This window comes from Pseudophryne corroboree, chromosome 5 (genome assembly GCF_028390025.1).
Source record: "Pseudophryne corroboree isolate aPseCor3 chromosome 5, aPseCor3.hap2, whole genome shotgun sequence".
Classification (NCBI taxonomy): Eukaryota; Metazoa; Chordata; class Amphibia; order Anura; family Myobatrachidae; genus Pseudophryne; species Pseudophryne corroboree.
The window spans coordinates 271559022-271578256 of NC_086448.1; the positions used below are offsets into that span (position 1 = coordinate 271559022).

The 19235-nt window shown below is 48.0% G+C and overlaps 1 protein-coding gene across 2 annotated transcripts in view; it reads left to right on the plus strand.

Annotated features, from left to right (window-relative positions):
* The window catches only part of ENTPD3 (ectonucleoside triphosphate diphosphohydrolase 3), a 160436-nt gene that overhangs the window by 122148 nt on the left and 19053 nt on the right, over positions 1-19235 (plus strand). For both annotated transcript variants that reach the window (XM_063922331.1, XM_063922330.1), the window contains one exon: positions 14992-15102. In XM_063922331.1, coding sequence (XP_063778401.1) covers positions 14992-15102 — 111 coding nt within the window. The remainder of the gene's footprint in view (positions 1-14991; positions 15103-19235) is intronic.

Sequence of the window (19235 nt, forward strand, 5' to 3'; positions counted from 1 at the left end):
AAATTCGAGACGTCTCCCCCTCACACAATTCACAGGCTGTATTCCCAGCAGGTGATAATCAAAGTACCCTTCTTACAACAAGGAAGGGGGTAGTATTCCACACTATATTGTGGTACTGAAGCCAACCGGCTCGGTGAGATCTGAAATATTTGAACACTTACATACAAGCGTTCAAATCAAGATGGAGTCACTCGGAGCAGTGATAGCGAACCAGGAAGAAGGGGACGATATGATGTCACTGGATATCAGGGACGTTTACCTACAGGTCCAAATTTGCCCTTCTCACCAAGGGTACTTCAGGTTCCTGGTACAGAACTGTCACTATCAGTTCAGACGCTGCCGTTTGGATGGTCCACGGCGCCCCGGGTCTTTACCAAGGTAATGGCCGGAATGATGATTTTTCTTAAAAGAAACATGGACGCTTTCCTGATAAGGGCAAGGTCCAGAGAACAGTTGGAGGTCGGAGTAGCACTATCTTAAGTAGTTCTACGACAGCACGAGTGGATTCTAAATATTCCAAAATCGCAGCTTTTTCCGACGACACGTCTACTGTTCCTAGGGAAGATTCTGGACACAGTCCAGAAAAACGTGTTTCTCCCAGTGGAGAAAACCAGGGAGTTATCCGAGCTAATCGGGATCCTCCTAAAACCAGGAAAAGTGTCAGTGCATCATTGCACAAGAGTCCTGGTAAAAATGGTGGCTTATTACGAAGCAATTCCATTCGGCAGATTTCCCGCAAGAACTCTTCAGTGGGATCTGCTGGACAAATGGTCCGGATCGCATCCTCAGATGCATCAGCGGATAACCCTATATCCAAGGAAAAGGGTGTCTCTCCTGTGGTGATTACAGAGTGCTCATCTTCTAGAGGGCCGCAGATTCGGCATTCAGGATTGGATGCCGGTGACCACGGAGGCCAGCCTGAGAGGCTGGGGAACAGTCACACAGGGAAAAAATTTCCAGGGAAGTGTGATTAAGTCTGGAGAATTCTCTCCGCATAAATAAGCTTAGAGCAAATTTATAATGCTCTAAACTTAGCTAGACCTCTGCTTCAAGGTCAGCCGGTATTGATCCAGTGGGATAACATCACGGCAGTCGCCCACGTAAACAGAAGGGCGGCACAAGAAGCAGGAGGGCAGTGAAAACTGCAAGGATTTTTCGCTAGGCGGAAAATCATGTGATAGCACTGTCAGCAGTGTTCTTTCCGGGAGTGGACGACTGGGAAGCAGACTTCCTCAGCAGGCATGACCTCCACCCGGGAGAGTGGAAACTTCATAGGGAAGTTTTTCAACATGATTGTGGACCGTTGGCAAAGACCAAAGGTGGACATGATGGCGTCCCGCCCGAACAAAAACGGGACAGGTATTCCGCCAGGTCATGAGACCTTCAGGCGATAGCTGTGGATGTTCTGGTAACACCGTGGGTGTACCAGTCTGTGTATGTGTTCCCTCCTCTGTTTCTCATAACCAGGGTATTGAGAATTATAAGACATAGAGGAGTATGAACTATACTAGTGGCTCCGGATTGGCCAAGAGGGACTTGGTACCCGGAACTTCAAGAAATGCTCACAGAGGACTAAGGGCCTGGGGAGCTAAGAAGGGACTTGATTCAGCAAGTACCATGTCTATTCCAAGACTTACCGCGGCTGCGTTTGACGGCATGGCGGTTGAATGCCGGATCCTGAGGGGAAAAGGCATTCCATAAGAGGTCATACCTACCCTGGTCAAAGCCAGGAAGGAGGTGACCGCACAACGTCATCACCACATGTGGTGAAAATATGTTGCGTGGGTGAGGCCAGGAAGGCTCCACGACGGAAATTCAACTAGGTCGATTTCTACACTTCCTGAAAACAGGAGTGTTTTGGACCTCAAATTGGGGTTCATTAACATTTAAATTTCGGCCCTGTAGATTTTCTTCCAGAAAGAATTGACTTCTGTTCCTGAAGTCCAGATTGTAAAGGATGTATTGCATATACAGCTTTTTTGTGCCCCTAGGGGCACCGTGAGATCTCAACATAGTGTTGGGATTTCTTAAAATCATATTGGTTTGAACCGCTCAAATCTGTGGGTTTGAAATATCTCACATGGAAAGTGACCATGCTGTTGACAAATATCTCACATGGGAAGTGACCATGTTGTTAGCCCTGGCCTCGGCCAGGCGATTGTCAGAATGGGCGGCTTTGTCTTACAAAAGCCCATATTAAAATTTTCCATTTGAACAGGACAGAACTGGGACTCGTCTCCAGTTTCTTCATGAAGGGGTGTCAGCGTTTTCACCTGAAACAACCTCTTGTGGTGCCTGCGGCTACTAGGGACTTGGAGGACTCCAAGTTACTAGACGTGGTCAGGGCCCTAAAAATATATATATATATATATATATATAGTTAGGACGGCTGGAGTCAGAAAGTCTGACTTGCTGTTTATACTGTATACACCCAACAAGCTGGGTGCTCATGCTTCTAAGCAGTCTATTGCACGCTGGATTTGTAGTACAATTCAGCTTGCACATTCTGTGGCAGGCCTGCCACAGACGAAATATGTAGATGCCCATTCCACAAGGAAGGTGGGCTCATCCTGGGCGGCTGCCCGAGGAGTCTCGGCATTACAACTTTGCCGAGCAGCTACGTGGTCAGGGGAGAACACGTTTGTAAAATTTTACAAATTTTGATACTCTGGCTAAGGAGGACCTGGAGTTCTCTCATTCGGTGCTGCAGAGTCATCCGCACTCTCCCGCCCGTTTGGGAGCTTTGGTATAATCCCCATGGTCCTGACGGAGTCCCCAGCATCCACTAGGACGTTAGAGAAAATAAGAATTTACTTACCGATAATTCTATTTCTCGTAGTCCGTAGTGGATGCTGGGCGCCCATCCCAAGTGCGGATTGTCTGCAATGCTTGTACATAGTTATTGTTACAAAAATCGGGTTATTACTATTGTTGTGAGCCATCTTTTCGGAGGCTACTTCGTTTTGTTATCATACTGTTAACTGGGTTCAGATCACAAGTTGTACGGTGTGATTGGTGTGGCTGGTATGAGTCTTACCCGGGATTCAAGATCCTTCCTTATTGTGTACGCTCGTCCGGGCACAGTACCTAACTGAGGCTTGGAGGAGGGTCATAGGGGGAGGAGCCAGTACACACCATGTGACCTAAAAAGCTTTTTAGATGTGCCCTGTCTCCTGCGGAGCCCACTATTCCCCATGGTCCTGACGGAGTCCCCAGCATCCACTACGGACTACGAGAAATAGAATTATCGGTAAGTAAATTCTTATTTTTAAACATAATGGTAGGCAAAGTCCCTCACATTAGGCAGACGCAGTCCCACTTTTTTACACATTAGGATGTCAAAGTTCCCCTTTTTTACACATTAAGCAGCAAGTCCGTATTTTTTATACATTAAGCAGCAAGTCCCACTTTTTTACACATTAGGATGTCAAAGTCCCCATTTTCTACACATTAAGCAGCAGAGTCCCAGTCCCACTATTCTACACATTAGGCAGCACCCACCCAGCAGCCACTGCCGCTAAACCCCCCCTCCCAGGACTTTCTGAAAAACACACACCCATTGGCTGTGTGGAGGCTCGGAGCTGCTCCTCTTCTGTGAGTGGGCGGTCATGGCAGTGACTGGGATGTTTTCGTGCGGGTAACGTGGTATGTAGCTGCTGCGGCCCGCTAGTTAGAGCCTTAGCATCCTCTGCGCGGCTCCCCGCCAGTAAGAGCCGGAGGCGCGTGATGGCCCGGTGTGTACATCGCGCTGCTGGAGACAGGAAGGGGGGGTGGGGGTGCGGGAAATGCTACTGCTGCCACCTGTAAACTAAATCAGCTGGGACTCAGCGCCGGGGTGCATCCGCTACCTGGTCTGAACACTGCAGAGAGGTCATCGGCGCAGCCCCTTTCTCCACAGGATCGGTGTGAAGCTGCCCGGAGTGAACATAAGCGGCTGCCGGTTATCTCTCAGCAGTCCCAGGCTGAGACATGTGTCCCTGGCTCTGTGCACATCAGAGAAGGTCTGCTCTTGCAGCGGAGCACTGCCGCTCCCACTACACCCCAATGGTTGCAGGGAAGAGGCGGACCGCGGGCAGGCAGAATGACAGGTTAGCCAGCGCTGCTGCTGACTACAGCAGCGACCAGCGGCACCGAGCTTGGGGTGCGGGCGCCAGGCACGGAAGAACGGGAGGAGCGGCCATCACGGGGGGAATATGCGGCCACTCGGGGTGTATGTAGAAGGTGCGCCCACAGGGCAAATGCACTGTGGGCAATGCACCTTCTGCACACATCTAGTTACGGCTCTGATATTAACAGATAGTAATTATGCAAGGGATAAAAGGCAAAAAAATGCTTACTGGGAAACTCTTATTACTAAATATGAAAAACAGTATGTATTATGTAAAACATAACTTTTAATGTAATAACATTAAAAGGTACACTGGTACTGTGAGTGTACTAAGTAAATAGTAAAATGTTATTAAATAAATGTGATATCATTTAGTTAAATTAATTAGCATATTCAAACAAAGCAAGAATGTATTTATCCCTTATACCAGTATAAAGTATAACTACTAAAGGGATTTATGCTGCCACACAGGTTCCTGTCTCGTTTAACAGTGTAATGTAACCACAAATGGTTTTATCTTTATTCTGGATTAGGTGATCCCAAACTATGGTAGAAATTACCTACAGATGTGTCCTCATGCATCTAGCCTCAATACACCTTGCAGTGTAAGATGCCTTGCGTAAGTAAGCCGCCAGGTCCTGTGCAACTCTGATAGCATTGAGCGTCTTTTTTGGGGGGGAAATGTGTCTTAGTCACAACACAATGTGACTAGGACGCACAAGGAGACTGTGCTGATTACTTTTATATGCAACACTTGTATATTGTGCGCGACCGAGTCTGTATATGGAGCAGAACAGAACTTGAAAAAAGCTGCAGCTGCAACCATGTGTCACAACTGAGGGCCTGAGCTGACGGGAGGCAGCCTCAGTTGTAGGGGCTGAGATGTACCGGAACCTGGGAGGTTGTATCAGACCCCTGGACATGTAAGTAACATGAATAATAACTGCCCGAAGGCGTGACCACGACAACTTGGATAAAAGTCAATGATGTTTATTATGACAACTCCGCAACACAGCAGCAGTAAAAGAAAACGTAAAAGTCAGCAAAGAATAAATACAGTTCCTGGGTACTACAGGATGGCAGGAGCCACAGGGCACTGGTAGTGTGAGATAGTTCTTATGATCTTCTAGATGGAAAGTCCTTACCAGGCCCGACTGTAGCAATGGAGATAACCCAGGATTGTGCCAGCTGGTGTTCCAGGAAAAGCTGGGTTGCTGAAGATAAAACAGCTGCTGTGGATACTGGCTGGAACCAGACTGTTGTTAGCACGGAGTGGATACTGGCTGGAACCAGTTAAATAATAAATGAACTTGGGAGCGATGAAATATGAACTGAAATGTAGAACTTGAGAGCGGAGAAATAATAATACCGGTGGAGAGTGGTAAAGTGTAGAAAGGACACCGGCCCTTTAAGGGAAGCTGTACTCTGCTGGAAGCTGAGCTGGAAGCAGGTAATGTTGTAGCTGGAAACAGATGAATCCACAATGGATTGGAGAGTCAGGCTACACCGCAGGTGGAATGCTGGTGCGGGTCTCTATGGTGGAAGTCTTGAGACAGGAGCTGGAACCTGGAAGACAATCACAGGAGAGAGACAAACAGGAACTAGGTTTGACAACCAAAGCACTGACGCCTTCCTTGCTCAGGCACAGTGTATTTATACCTGCAGCAAGGAAGGGATTGGCTAGGCAATTATGCAGATTATCAATACTGAGAACAGATTGGTGGAAATGATCAGCTGACAGAATCCAAGATGGCTGCGCCCATGCAGACACTTGGAGGGAAGTTTGGTTTGTAATCCATGTGGTAATGAAAACAGTAATGGCGGCGCCGGCCACCGGAGACAGGAGGCGCCAGGCTGACAGATGCACATCCAACCACGCGGACACAGCGGAGGCCGCGGCTGACGTAACCGCCACTCAGACACTCTGCATGCAGAAGTTCAGGGACGGCGGCGGAGGCCGCGGGAGACGCCATGCCAGGTGTAATATGGCGTTTACTGTGACAGCGTCCCAGAGTGACAGGAGAGGATACAGGAATGTACACATCAGGATAACAGATGGGATCCGGTCCTGGAGCGCTGAGCCAGCCTTAGGAGGCATCTGATGGGTAAGAAATGGCGTCCAGATACCCGGATCGTGACAGCACCCCCCCCTTTAGGAGTGGCCCCAGGACACTTCTTTGGCTTTTGAGGAAACTTGGAATGGAATCTCCGGACCAAGGCAGGAGCATGGACATCAGAAGCATTGGTCCATGAACGTTCCTCAGGACCATAACCCTTCCAGTCAATAAGATATTGTAGTTGACCGTAACGGTGACGTGAGTCCAGGATCTTGGCCACTTCATACTCAACGCCTCGTTGAGTTTGGACTTTCGGAGTTGGAGGAAGTGAGGAATGAAACCGATTCAAGATCAGCGGTTTCAACAGGGAAACATGGAATGTCCTGGGTATTTTTAAGAAGGGAGGCAACTGGAGTCTGTAAGCAACAGGATTGATGACTTGTTCAATCTTGAAAGGACCGATATAGCGAGGTGCAAACTTCATACTGGGAACTCTTAACCTCAAATTCTTCGTGGATAACCATACCCGATCACCCACCTTGAGAGCAGGAACTGCTCGATGCTTCTTATCCGCAAACTTCTTGTACCTGAACGATGCCTTGAGCAGAGCTGATCGTACGCTCTTCCAGATATTGGCAAACTGATGCAAGGTGATATCCACTGCGGGAACAGAAGTTGCTGGAAGCGGTTGGAACTCAGGGACTTTAGGGTGGAATCCAAAGTTAGTGAAGAATGGTGTTGAAGCAGATGAAGAATGATACTGGTTGTTATGACAGAACTCGGCCCAGGGAAGTAATTGAACCCAGTCATCTTGAGAGGAGGACACATAGATGCGGAGGAAGGCCTCCAAGTCCTGATTCACCCTCTCGGTTTGACCATTGGTCTGAGGATGGTAAGCCGTGGAAAACTTTAGCTTGACTTGGAGGACTTGACATAAACTTCGCCAGAATTTGGCTGTGAATTGAACTCCTCGATCTGAGATAATTTCTTCAGGAAGACCGTGGAGTCGGAAGATCTCTTGTATGAATACTTGAGCCAACTTGGAAGCTGACGGAAGACCGGTGAGAGGAATGAAGTGTGCCATCTTGGTGAACCGGTCAACTACCACCCAGATGGTATTGAACTTGTTGCACATGGGTAAGTCTGTAATGAAATCCATCGACAAGTGGGTCCATGGTCGACGGGGAACGGATAGTGGAACCAGTTGCCCCGCAGGCGACTGGCGGGATACTTTATGTTGGGCACACTTTGGGCAAGATGCAATAAACTCCAAGACGTCCTTTTTCAGAGTTGGCCACCAATAGGACCTAGAGATAAACTCCAGGGTTTTTTGGATACCTGTATGTCCGGCAAAACGGGAAGCATGGGCCCAATGCATGAGCTTCTTCCTTAGCATCGGCTTCACAAAACTTTTCCCTGATGGGGGCGTAGAGTCCATCCCTACCGTGGAGAATGCCAACGGATTTATAATAGGATGCTTGTCTGAAGACTCTGACTCATTTTCTTGCTCCCATGAGCGGGAAAGGGCATTGGCCTTGCGATTCTGAGAGCCCGGACAGAACTGGAGTTTAAAGTCGAACCTGGAAAAGAAAAGTGCCCATCTGGCCTGACGAGGGTTGAGACATTGTGCGCCCTTCAGGTATAAAAGGTTCTTGTGGTCTGTAAGTATGGTGATTGAATGAGAAGCTCCCTCCAACAGATACCTCCACTCTTCTAGAGCGAGCTTGATGGCTAGCAACTCCTGGTCGCCAATGGCATAGTTGCGCTCAGCTGGGGAGAACTTCCGGGAGAAGAAACTGCAAGGGTGTAAATGGCCATCTTTAGCCCTCTGAGATAACACCGCTCCTACTCCAACGGAGGAGGCATCCACCTCTAAGATGAAAGGAGAGTCGATGTCAGGCTGTTTCAGAACAGGCGCAGAGATGAACCTTTGTTTTAAAAGATGAAATGCTTGCATGGCTTCTTCAGACCACTTGGACGGGTTAGCACCCTTCTTAGTGAAAGCAGTAATAGGCGCCACAATGGTGGAAAAGTCTCGTATAAACTTTCGGTAATAGTTGGCGAACCCTAAGAACCTCTGGACCCCTTTGAGGGTTAAGGGTACCGGCCAATTTTGGATTGCTTGTAGTTTCTCAGGATCCATCTCTAGTCCGGAACCGGACACAATGTACCCTAGAAACGGAATGGACTTGACTTCAAAGACGCATTTTTCTAATTTGCAATAGAGATGATTGACACGGAGACGGGACAGAACCTCTTTAACCCAAAAACGATGTTCCTCTAAATCGTTGGCAAAAATGAGGATATCGTCTAGATAGACCACGACATGACGGTATAGAATGTCTCTGAAGATCTCATTGACAAAATGCTGGAAGACAGCTGGAGCATTGCTCAATCCGAAGGGCATGACGAGGTACTCATAATGTCTGTCACGGGTGTTAAAGGCGGTCTTCCACTCGTCACCCTCACGGATCCGGATGAGATTGTATGCACCTCGCAAGTCCAGCTTTGTAAAGATGGTAGCTCCGCTAACTCTGTCAAAGAGCTCAGTAATCAGGGGTAAAGGTCTAACGGTTCTTGATGGTAATGTCGTTCAAACCCCTGTAGTCGATGCACGGCCGCAGACCACCATCTTTCTTTTTTACAAAAAAGAAGCCTGCGCCGGCTGAAGAAGAAGGTCGAATGAACCCCTTTGCTAGGTTCTCTTTAATATATTCCTCCATAGAATGCGTCTCAGGCAGAGACAACGGATAAGTTCGGCCTCGAGGTGGAACCTTCCCTGGAACGAGATCAATCGGACAGTCCCATTCTCTATGAGGAGGAAGGATATCAGCAGAAGCTTTACTGAACACATCCGTGAAATCTAGATATGGAGGAGGTGGAACATCAGACGACCTGGGGGAGGAAGAACAGACAGGCAATACTTTAAACAAACATGTCTCAGCACAGGAGGAACCCCATGCCAGGATTTGCGTAGTCGTCCAATCAATTGTAGGATTGTGAAGACGGAGCCATGGAAGGCCCAGGACCACAGGATGTGTGGCTCTTGGAATCACTAAAAAAGAAATAAGTTCGGAATGAAGAACTCCCACTCTCAGACGAACTGGTAGAGTCCTTAAAGAAATAACTGCATCAAAAATTTTGCTGCCATCCACGGCAGTTAAAGAAATGGACGAAGAAAGTCTCTCGGTGGGTAGGGACCACCGTTTAACATAGGCTTCGGTAATAAAGTTCCCAGCTGCTCCGGAATCAAGGAGGGCAATGACGTTCCGATAACGTTGAGCAACTTGAAGCGAGACTGGGAGATTACAATCTTGAGGAGATGGAGAGGAGATCATTACTCCTAGCCGGCCCTCTCCTTGGCGAGCTAGGATTTGGAGTTTCCCGGACGTTTGGGACAGGCATTAATGGTGTGAGACGGAGCTGCACAATAGAGACAGAGAAACTCGGAGAGACGTCTTCGGCGCTCAGCAGGAGTTAAACGGGAACGGCCAAGTTGCATGGGCTCATCTTTAGATGGTGACAGTTGACGAGGAGGAGGAGCAGAAGATTTTGGAGCAGATGATCTTCCACGCTCAGTTGCTCTCTCTCTGAAACGTAAATCAACTTTCGTGCAGAGTGAGATTAGCTCATCTAACTTAGAAGGTAAGTCTCTGGTAGCTAACTCATCTTTAATACGCTCAGATAAGCCATGCCAGAATGCAGCATACAGGGCCTCGTCGTTCCATGCCAGTTCGGATGCCAGGATCTGGAACTGTATCAGATATTGTCCTACAGTACGTGACCCCTGGCGTAAACGGAGAATCTCGGATGAAGCTGAGGTTACCCGGCCTGGCTCGTCGAAGATGCGCCTGAATGTTGACACGAAGGCAGTGTAGGAAGATAGCAGGGTGTCGGACCTCTCCCATAACGGTGATGCCCAATCAAGGGCTGAGCCACTGAGAAGAGAAATAATGTAGGCAATTTTTGTACGGTCACTGGGAAAATTGCCAGGTTGTAGCTCAAACTGAATCTCACACTGGTTGAGAAATCCCCTGCAGAATCTTGGAGATCCGTCAAATTTTGCTGGCGTTGGAAGATGAAGACGTGGAGCAGAAATGGGTAAGGTGGGTGGGGTTGTAGCTGGAGTCACTGTGGTTGACGCACCAGACGCGCCTGATCCACGGAGAGTTGTCTGAATCCCATCCAGCCGAGTAGAGAGATCCTGGAGACAGCGGATGATGTGGCCCTGTGCAGCCTCCTGATGTTCTAGTCGGGCTGCCAGTTCTTGCATCGGCCTGGCCGCTTGATCCTGGTCTCCGGCTGGATTCATTAGGTCAGTGCTTACTGTCACAACTGAGGGCCTGAGCTGACGGGAGGCAGCCTCAGTTGTAGGGGCTGAGATGTACCGGAACCTGGGAGGTTGTATCAGACCCCTGGACATGTAAGTAACATGAATAATAACTGCCCGAAGGCGTGACCACGACAACTTGGATAAAAGTCAATGATGTTTATTATGACAACTCCGCAACACAGCAGCAGTAAAAGAAAACGTAAAAGTCAGCAAAGAATAAATACAGTTCCTGGGTACTACAGGATGGCAGGAGCCACAGGGCACTGGTAGTGTGAGATAGTTCTTATGATCTTCTAGATGGAAAGTCCTTACCAGGCCCGACTGTAGCAATGGAGATAACCCAGGATTGTGCCAGCTGGTGTTCCAGGAAAAGCTGGGTTGCTGAAGATAAAACAGCTGCTGTGGATACTGGCTGGAACCAGACTGTTGTTAGCACGGAGTGGATACTGGCTGGAACCAGTTAAATAATAAATGAACTTGGGAGCGATGAAATATGAACTGAAATGTAGAACTTGAGAGCGGAGAAATAATAATACCGGTGGAGAGTGGTAAAGTGTAGAAAGGACACCGGCCCTTTAAGGGAAGCTGTACTCTGCTGGAAGCTGAGCTGGAAGCAGGTAATGTTGTAGCTGGAAACAGATGAATCCACAATGGATTGGAGAGTCAGGCTACACCGCAGGTGGAATGCTGGTGCGGGTCTCTATGGTGGAAGTCTTGAGACAGGAGCTGGAACCTGGAAGACAATCACAGGAGAGAGACAAACAGGAACTAGGTTTGACAACCAAAGCACTGACGCCTTCCTTGCTCAGGCACAGTGTATTTATACCTGCAGCAAGGAAGGGATTGGCTAGGCAATTATGCAGATTATCAATACTGAGAACAGATTGGTGGAAATGATCAGCTGACAGAATCCAAGATGGCTGCGCCCATGCAGACACTTGGAGGGAAGTTTGGTTTGTAATCCATGTGGTAATGAAACCAGTAATGGCGGCGCCGGCCACCGGAGACAGGAGGCGCCAGGCTGACAGATGCACATCCAACCACGCGGACACAGCGGAGGCCGCGGCTGACGTAATCGCCACTCAGACACTCTGCATGCAGAAGTTCAGGGACGGCGGCGGAGGCCGCGGGAGACGCCATGCCAGGTGTAATATGGCGTTTACTGTGACAGCGTCCCAGAGTGACAGGAGAGGATACAGGAATGTACACATCAGGATAACAGATGGGATCCGGTCCTGGAGCGCTGAGCCAGCCTTAGGAGGCATCTGATGGGTAAGAAATGGCGTCCAGATACCCGGATCGTGACACCATGTAGCACTTTGTGTGCAGATTCAGATACTCAGGGGGTCATTCAGACCTGATCGCTCGCTAGCTGGTTTTTGCAGTCCTGCGTCCGCATAGTCACCCACCGAGGAGTGTATTTTAGCTGTGCAAGTGTGCGATCGCATGTGCAGCCGAGTGGTACAAAAAAACTTTGTGCAGTTTCTGAGTTGCCCAGAACGTTCTCAGCCGCTGTGATCACTTCAGCCTGTCCGGGGCCGGAATTGACGTCCGACACCCGCCCTGCAAACACTTGGAAACGCCTGTGTTTTTCCAACCCCTCCCTGAAAACGGTCAGTTGACACCCACAAACGCCTTCTTTTATTGTCAATTTCCTTGCGATCGGCTGTGCGAATGGATTCGTCGTAAAACCAATTGCACAGCAACGATCCGCTTTGTACCTGTGTGATGCGCCTGCGCTTTGCAGTGCACACGCATGCACAGTTCTGACCTGATCGCAGTGTGGCAAAAAACGCTAGCGAGTGATCAGGTCTGAATGACCCCCTCGGTCGTACACAGATATACAAGTGTCATATCAAAACACAGCCTCCTGGTGCGTCCAAGTCACATCATGCAACAAAGACGCAAAAAAAGATGCAGAACACAAGCAGAGTCTCTCGGGACCTGGCACTCCAAGCGGGGCTGTTTGGTGCAACTGCAGCAATAATGTATGAGGACACATCTGTAAGTGTGTGGAATTAACAATAATCAGGAAGCTGACAGTAGTGTGCAGTATTTCTCAGGTCTGGTCATTAGAACAAAATCTCAATATGAACAGTGTGACATTTATTCAGCAAAGTGATTGCACCTATATTAATCTTGACAGGTACAAGAAGCCGTTAATTGACCACTGCTGTCTTGGTTAAGTATATCAACAGAAATTATACAAATATACCACATTGGTTAGTCCTTAGGATGTTATATAATAAAATACTTTACTGGAGGACTAATGATAACTATGTAGGGGCCTAATTCAGACCTGATCGCAGCAGCAAATTGTTCTCTAATGGGCAATACCATGTGCACTGCATGGGGGGCAGATACAACATGTGCAGAGAGAGTTAAATTTGGGTGTGGTGTGTTCAAACTGAAATCTAAATTGCAGTGTAAAAATAGAGCAGCCAGTATTTACACTGCACAGAAACAATATAACCCACCAAAATCTAACTCTCTCTGCACATGTTATATCTGCCCCACCTGCAGCATACCTTCCAACTGTACCTTTTTAGCAGGTACAGTACCTTTTTTTTATGGTCTGTACCAATTTTTGGCTCTCCAAACTCCATTGAAAGTATAGGAAAAGGGATGTGGCCACACCCCTTTCCTAATTTATACCGATTTTTATGTGTAAAATGTTGGAGAGTATGCTGCAGTGCACATGGTTTTGTCTATTAGAGAACAAATTTACTGCTGCAATCAGGACTGAATTAGGCCCAAGGTCTCCTGGATGTAATACAACACAATAACCAGTGGAAAGATAGAAAATAATTCCATTCTATGAATTAGATTTAATTGGCAAGTATTGATTATATTGAACTATATTGCAGGCTCCTGACATCTTCTGTTGGGCTGAAAAACTGCCAAATGAATGGGACGTGCTGAAACTAATGAACTAAATTTACTGTAAAACGAAAAGCACCATATTAGCAGAATGGCAAAAAGCCATATCAATGCAATAATTATGGCTTATAAACCAAATATACAATCAAGGGCGGTATCCTATTAGCCGTAGTAATTTACCATGGTTAATTACCTTCCCCAGGGCTATCCAATTAGCCCCAATGCCAGCACTTATCAGGAATTTTATTTTACCTGCATCAGGCAGACAAAGCCAAATCTACGATAACAAGACTTTTTTTCCACAATTGTGGGTGTGAAAACACATAGGTCCGCGACTTTTCGCTGATCGTATGGGGTAAATTTACTAAGATGGGAGTTCTATTTAAGATGTGATGTTGCCCATAGTATCCAATCATATTCCCGGTATTATACTCTAGAAGGTACTACATTAGTGGGAATTAGAATCTGATTGGTTGCTATGGGCAACATCCCAACTTAAATAGAACTCCCATCTTAGTAAATTTAACCTATAACATGTATAGTTTGGAGGAGAGAAGGGAAAGGGGGGACATGATAGAAACTTTCAAATATATCAAGGGTCTTAACAAAGTTCAGGAGGGAAACATTCTTCAAAGGAAAAGAAGTATTAGAACTCAAGGGCATACATTGAGACTGGAGGGGGGGAGGTTCAGGGGAAATTTAAGGAAAAATTACTTCACAGAAAGGGTAGTGGATAAGTGGAATAGCCTCCCATCAGAGGTGGTAGAGGCTAAGACTGTAGGGCAATTTAAACATGCTTGGGACAGGCATATGAATATCCTTACAAATAATTAAGGTTAAAAAAGGGTTGAGATTGCCTAAAGGATAAAATAAAAAAGGGGCAGACTAGATGGGCCAAGTGGTTCTTATCTGCTGTCAAATTCTATGTTTCTATGTTTCTATGTAACCCCCATGTGTTTTCGAGTGAAAAACTAAATTTTTTCGGTCAGAACAAACGGGGCTAATTGGATAGGCTGGGGGGAAAAATTGGTGGTTAAAAAAAAAACTTGCGAAAACTCTTTTTCATGGCTAATTGGTTACCCCCTTTATAGGTAAAACAAATGTACCAAGTATTGTATTCCTTGGTTTCATTGGTGGATTCCCTTAGAAGCTGATATACAGATGTGTCCACTTACAGCTAGCCTCCCTGCACATTAAACAGCCCTAGACTTCCTAGCACCGAGCGACTTTTTTCATTAAAATGCGTCTTATTCACAAAATGATACGAATAGGATGCACAAGCAGCTTTTTGCTGCATATGAAATACTATGCTATTGTTTTCTTCTGGAAAACATTGTAACGTAGCATTTGATATGCAGATACAATCGCAGACGCACACAGAATATAGGCATGCCACATATAATTTTTATCAGCTGAGTCTGCTTGTGCGTCTTATTCGTATAGCGCATTTTCTGCAAAAAGAGATCCCCCAACGTTAACAGAGTTGCACGACACTTGTCAGCTCACGTACACCAGGCATCTCCCGCTGTGTGGCATTTTGAGGCAAGATGTATGAGGGCACATCTGTAGCCAGTCCTACAACACGCACATGAACATCTCTTTTTGTTTTACAGGCGTTTTCTGGGTTTTATTACACTGCCAGTGCTTTAAACCTGACAGGAAATTTCCAGTTAAATGAATTCAATTCAAGTATGTCATCTTTCTGCTCTCATGAATGGAGCAAGGTTTGTATAATCCTTATGCAATTAAGTATTAGTAATGTATAACAAATTGTTATAGGAAACAGAGAAGACTGTGGGGGTCATTCATTCCCTATCGCACACTAGGTTTTTTTCGCTGCGCTGCGATCAGGTCAGATCCTCTTTGTACCCGTACGACTCGCCTGCGCATTGCAGTGCATACGCATGCGCAGTATTGCTGAGTTTTAACCTGATTGCAGTGCTGCAAAAAGTTGCTAGCGAGCGATCAACTCGGAATGACCCCCATAGTTCACAAAAGCAAAAGTATCAGTGCAGGGCAGTGTAATCTATGAGGCAATAAACTCACACTACATATTCCAATAAACAGAGTAAACCATGGCCCTCATTCCAAGTTGATCGCACGTAGCAACTTTTTGCTGCTTGTGCGATCAACTTGACGTCGCCTATGGGGGAGTGTATTTTAGCATAGGAGGGCTGCGATCGCTCGTGCAGCCCTGCTATGCTAAAAAAGTTTCCTGCAAAACAAGACCAGGGTAAGAGTTACTTACCCTGTGCAACGGATCCAGCGACGAAGTTCCTGGGATTGACGTTAGACATCTGCCCTCCAAACGCCTGGATCCACCTGCGTTCGCCTCACCATGCCTTGAAAACGGTCAGTTGATGCCCCGGAACGCCTACCGCCTGTCAGTCTTCAGGTGATAGCCACTGCGATCACTTTCTGCGCTGGTGGCGTCGCTGCCTGGCGAACGCCGCGCAGCCGCAGTCCCGACCCGTTCGCACCGCAGTGAAGAACCGCTGCGTGCGAACGGGTCGGAATGACCCCTATGTTGCTTTGTGGCTAAATAGCTCAGTGCTGTGCATGACAGTATGGACAAAGGGGGTTATTCAGAGTTGGTCGCATTTTTTACTAAAATAGCAAAAACTGCGACCACTAAAATTGCATGCTGAGGGCTGTCCAGCACAGGGCAAGGCCACCCAGCATGTGTGGCACTGCCCAGCGTTGCGATAGCAATTCAATTGTACTTGCATCGCAAGAAACCTCAAATAGAGGTTGACCCTTGTCTATGCAGCCTGGCAGCGTAGGCACGCGCACCGCCGCCATGTTTCCAATCGCAGAAATTGCAGGCAACATTATCGGCCGGCCATGAAAACAGCCATGACACGACTGCGTTTCCTGGTCCACTCCCAACAAGGCTGCGTCGCCTCCCCGAGAAGCCTACTGTCTGTCAATCATGACATGATCGCATCCTTCTGAGATGCGATCGCATCATGATAGCTCTCTGACTGAAGCTGCTGCACGTGCGCAGACATCCAAAAATCACCCATTTGCAATTTCCAGATGTCTACATCCACCTCTGAATAGCCCCCCAAATGCAACAATTTGGATTATTCATGATGTGCAATAGATGCTTAAAACCTGATTTTGTTAATTTCTGTGTCAGTACGGTAAGCAGTTAATTACCCGACTGGCGGTCAAAATACAGATGCCGAAAACCCGACACCCGTTGAAATGCCTGTGGTCAGAATCCCGACCACAGCCCAAAATCCCCACTTGGGTGGTGGTCCACGCCACCACCGGAGGGGGAATAGATTAGTATCGGGCCTGAAGCGCGGTTATCCCGCAAGAGGACACAGTGCGCTCGAGGTCGGGATTCCGGCGTCTAGATTTTTACCATCGGTTTCCTGATAGTCTGGATTTCATACTGAATCCGTCAGTACTCCACTTTTCTCGTACACAAAATGGCATCATTGCACACAAACATGGCCCCCATATGGGCAGACTTTATATTCTTCTGGGTCATTGCTCAATAGGGTGGTCAATAATAGTATTTCTCATACGTCCTAGAGGATGCTGGGGACTCCAAAAGGACCATGGGGTATAGACGGATCCGCAGGAGCTTGGGCACACTATAAAGACTTAAACTGGGTGTGAACTGGCTCCTCCTCTATGCCCCTCCTCCAGACCTCAGTTAGACTTTGTGCCCAGGAGTGATGGGACACACACTAGGGGAGCTCTACTGAGTTTCTCTGAAAGACTTTATGTTAGGTTTTTTATTTTCAGGAAGACCTGCTGGCTACAGGCTCCCTGCAGCGTGGGAGTGAGGGGAGAGAAGCAGGACCTTCTTCTGTGAGTTTCAAGGCTCTGCTTCTCGGCTACTGGACACCATTAGCTCCAGAGGGTTCGATCACTTGGTGCGCCTAGCTGCTTGTTCCCGGAGCCACGCCGTCAATCCCCTCACAGAAGCCAGAAGAAAGAAGCCGGGTGAGTATGAGAAGAACAGAAGACTTCAGTGACGGCAGAAGACTTCAGTAACGGAGGTAACAGATCGTGCTACACTCCATGCTCCCACACACCAACGCACTCTCAGGGTGCAGGGCGCTGAGGGGGAGCGCCCTGGGCAGCAGTTACTGGGTTTTCCTAAGGGGTCTGACAGAACAGTGGATCGGTGCCTGGGCACTGTAGTTCCTACCCCCATCAGCATATAGCACCCCCCCCCCTCCCCTCCCTCCCTCCACAGCCAGCTTCCCCGGGTGTGGGGCGCGGGGGGGGCGCCCTGGCCATCTTATTTACTGGGGCTATTTTATATTTATTTTATTTAAAATATCTTTGACGTTATATCTGGTGCTGCCGGGGCTCCGGGTCCCGGTCCCCCGGCAGCTCATCGTGGCGCATCACGCGCCGTTTCCTGCCGCCGCTGGCTTTCCCGGCGGGGCTGAGGCGCTTTGCCCCGGACCCCGCCAGCATGTTCCCGAGCACTACGCGCCGGTTTTCCTCCGGCGCCGGCTCCGGAGGTACAGGGCGCCGAGAGGGACGGGAGCACCCTGGGCTGCAGAGGTAAAGGTAAGCTGGCGGGGCCGGGGCTCCGTGTCTCGGACCCCGCCAGTGGGTTGGAGCGCACTGTGCGCCATCTCTTCACACCGGCCCCATGGGTGCAGGACGCTGGGGGGGAGCGTCCTGGGCAGCAGTTTTTAACTCTTCCCGGGCGGGGGAACATACCCGGACTCCGGGTGTCTTCACCCCGACAGGGCACCGCAGCGTGAGCGCTGCGCTCCAGGGCTCCCACACACCAACGGTTTCCGTGGGTGCGGGGGGGGGGGGGGGGGCGCCCTGGGCTGTGTGTTGTATATGTATGTGTATATATATATATATATATATATGCAGGGGATTTATCCCTGTATATAAGTCCCTAGTAAAATTTCAGGTTTATGTTGGGGGGCTTAAGCGCGCCGGGAGGGGCGGAGCTTAGCCTTTACACAGGAGTCGGCGCCATTTTTCCTCAGGTCCCCGACAAAATTTACTGAAGGTGGGGGGACACAGTACTCTTAATGCTATATGGGTGTAATATAGCATTATGTTAATTAATGGGCGCATACTCCTGTTGGTGTTAACATGAAGTCACTGTTTCCCTTTTTGCTTACACACTATTGGTTAGTCGACATGTGTCGGCTTTGTCAACAGCTCCGGTGGGGATAACTGTCGGTTTCGCCGACGCTTGCCGGTACTTGATTTTAACAGCTAAGTTTTAGCAGGTTGCTTTTGTGTGCTTAAAAACAAGTAAACACGCTAGGGGAGACACGGCGATCGGTCGATGCCCTGTCGGCATCAACGGTAATGCCTGGGTAAAAGAATTAACAGGCTGTTATTGCCTTGTACCTGTATTGATATATAGATATTTTATTTATATATATATATATATATATAAGTAGGGGGAGTGATATTACAATTGTAGATGTATGCTTCCCTCAGACCCCTTGGGGTTCCCAGATTATTATTATTTTGCCCGCTTACTATTCCGTGCTGTCGACATTTACCCGGTTTCTGTCGGCCGCAAAGTTCCTGGTAGATCCACATCGGGGGCACGTCAGTACTTGGTCATACACATTCACAACACATTACTGTCACTAGGGACCTGACAGGTCTGGACAACCCACTTGCGTATAGGTTATCTCTATATGTATATAGGTGTGGATATAACTTTATATATGCATGATTACGATATGGGTGTTGTATTGTGTATTACATTATGTATATCCATGAATGCTGAAATAATGGTATTCTTCTCATGTACTGACCGCGCTTTGATTAAGCTCTAGATTGGCCAGGACGAGTTGCTTTCGATCCTCTCAAGGAGTCCGAATATTTGTCTCTTCACAAC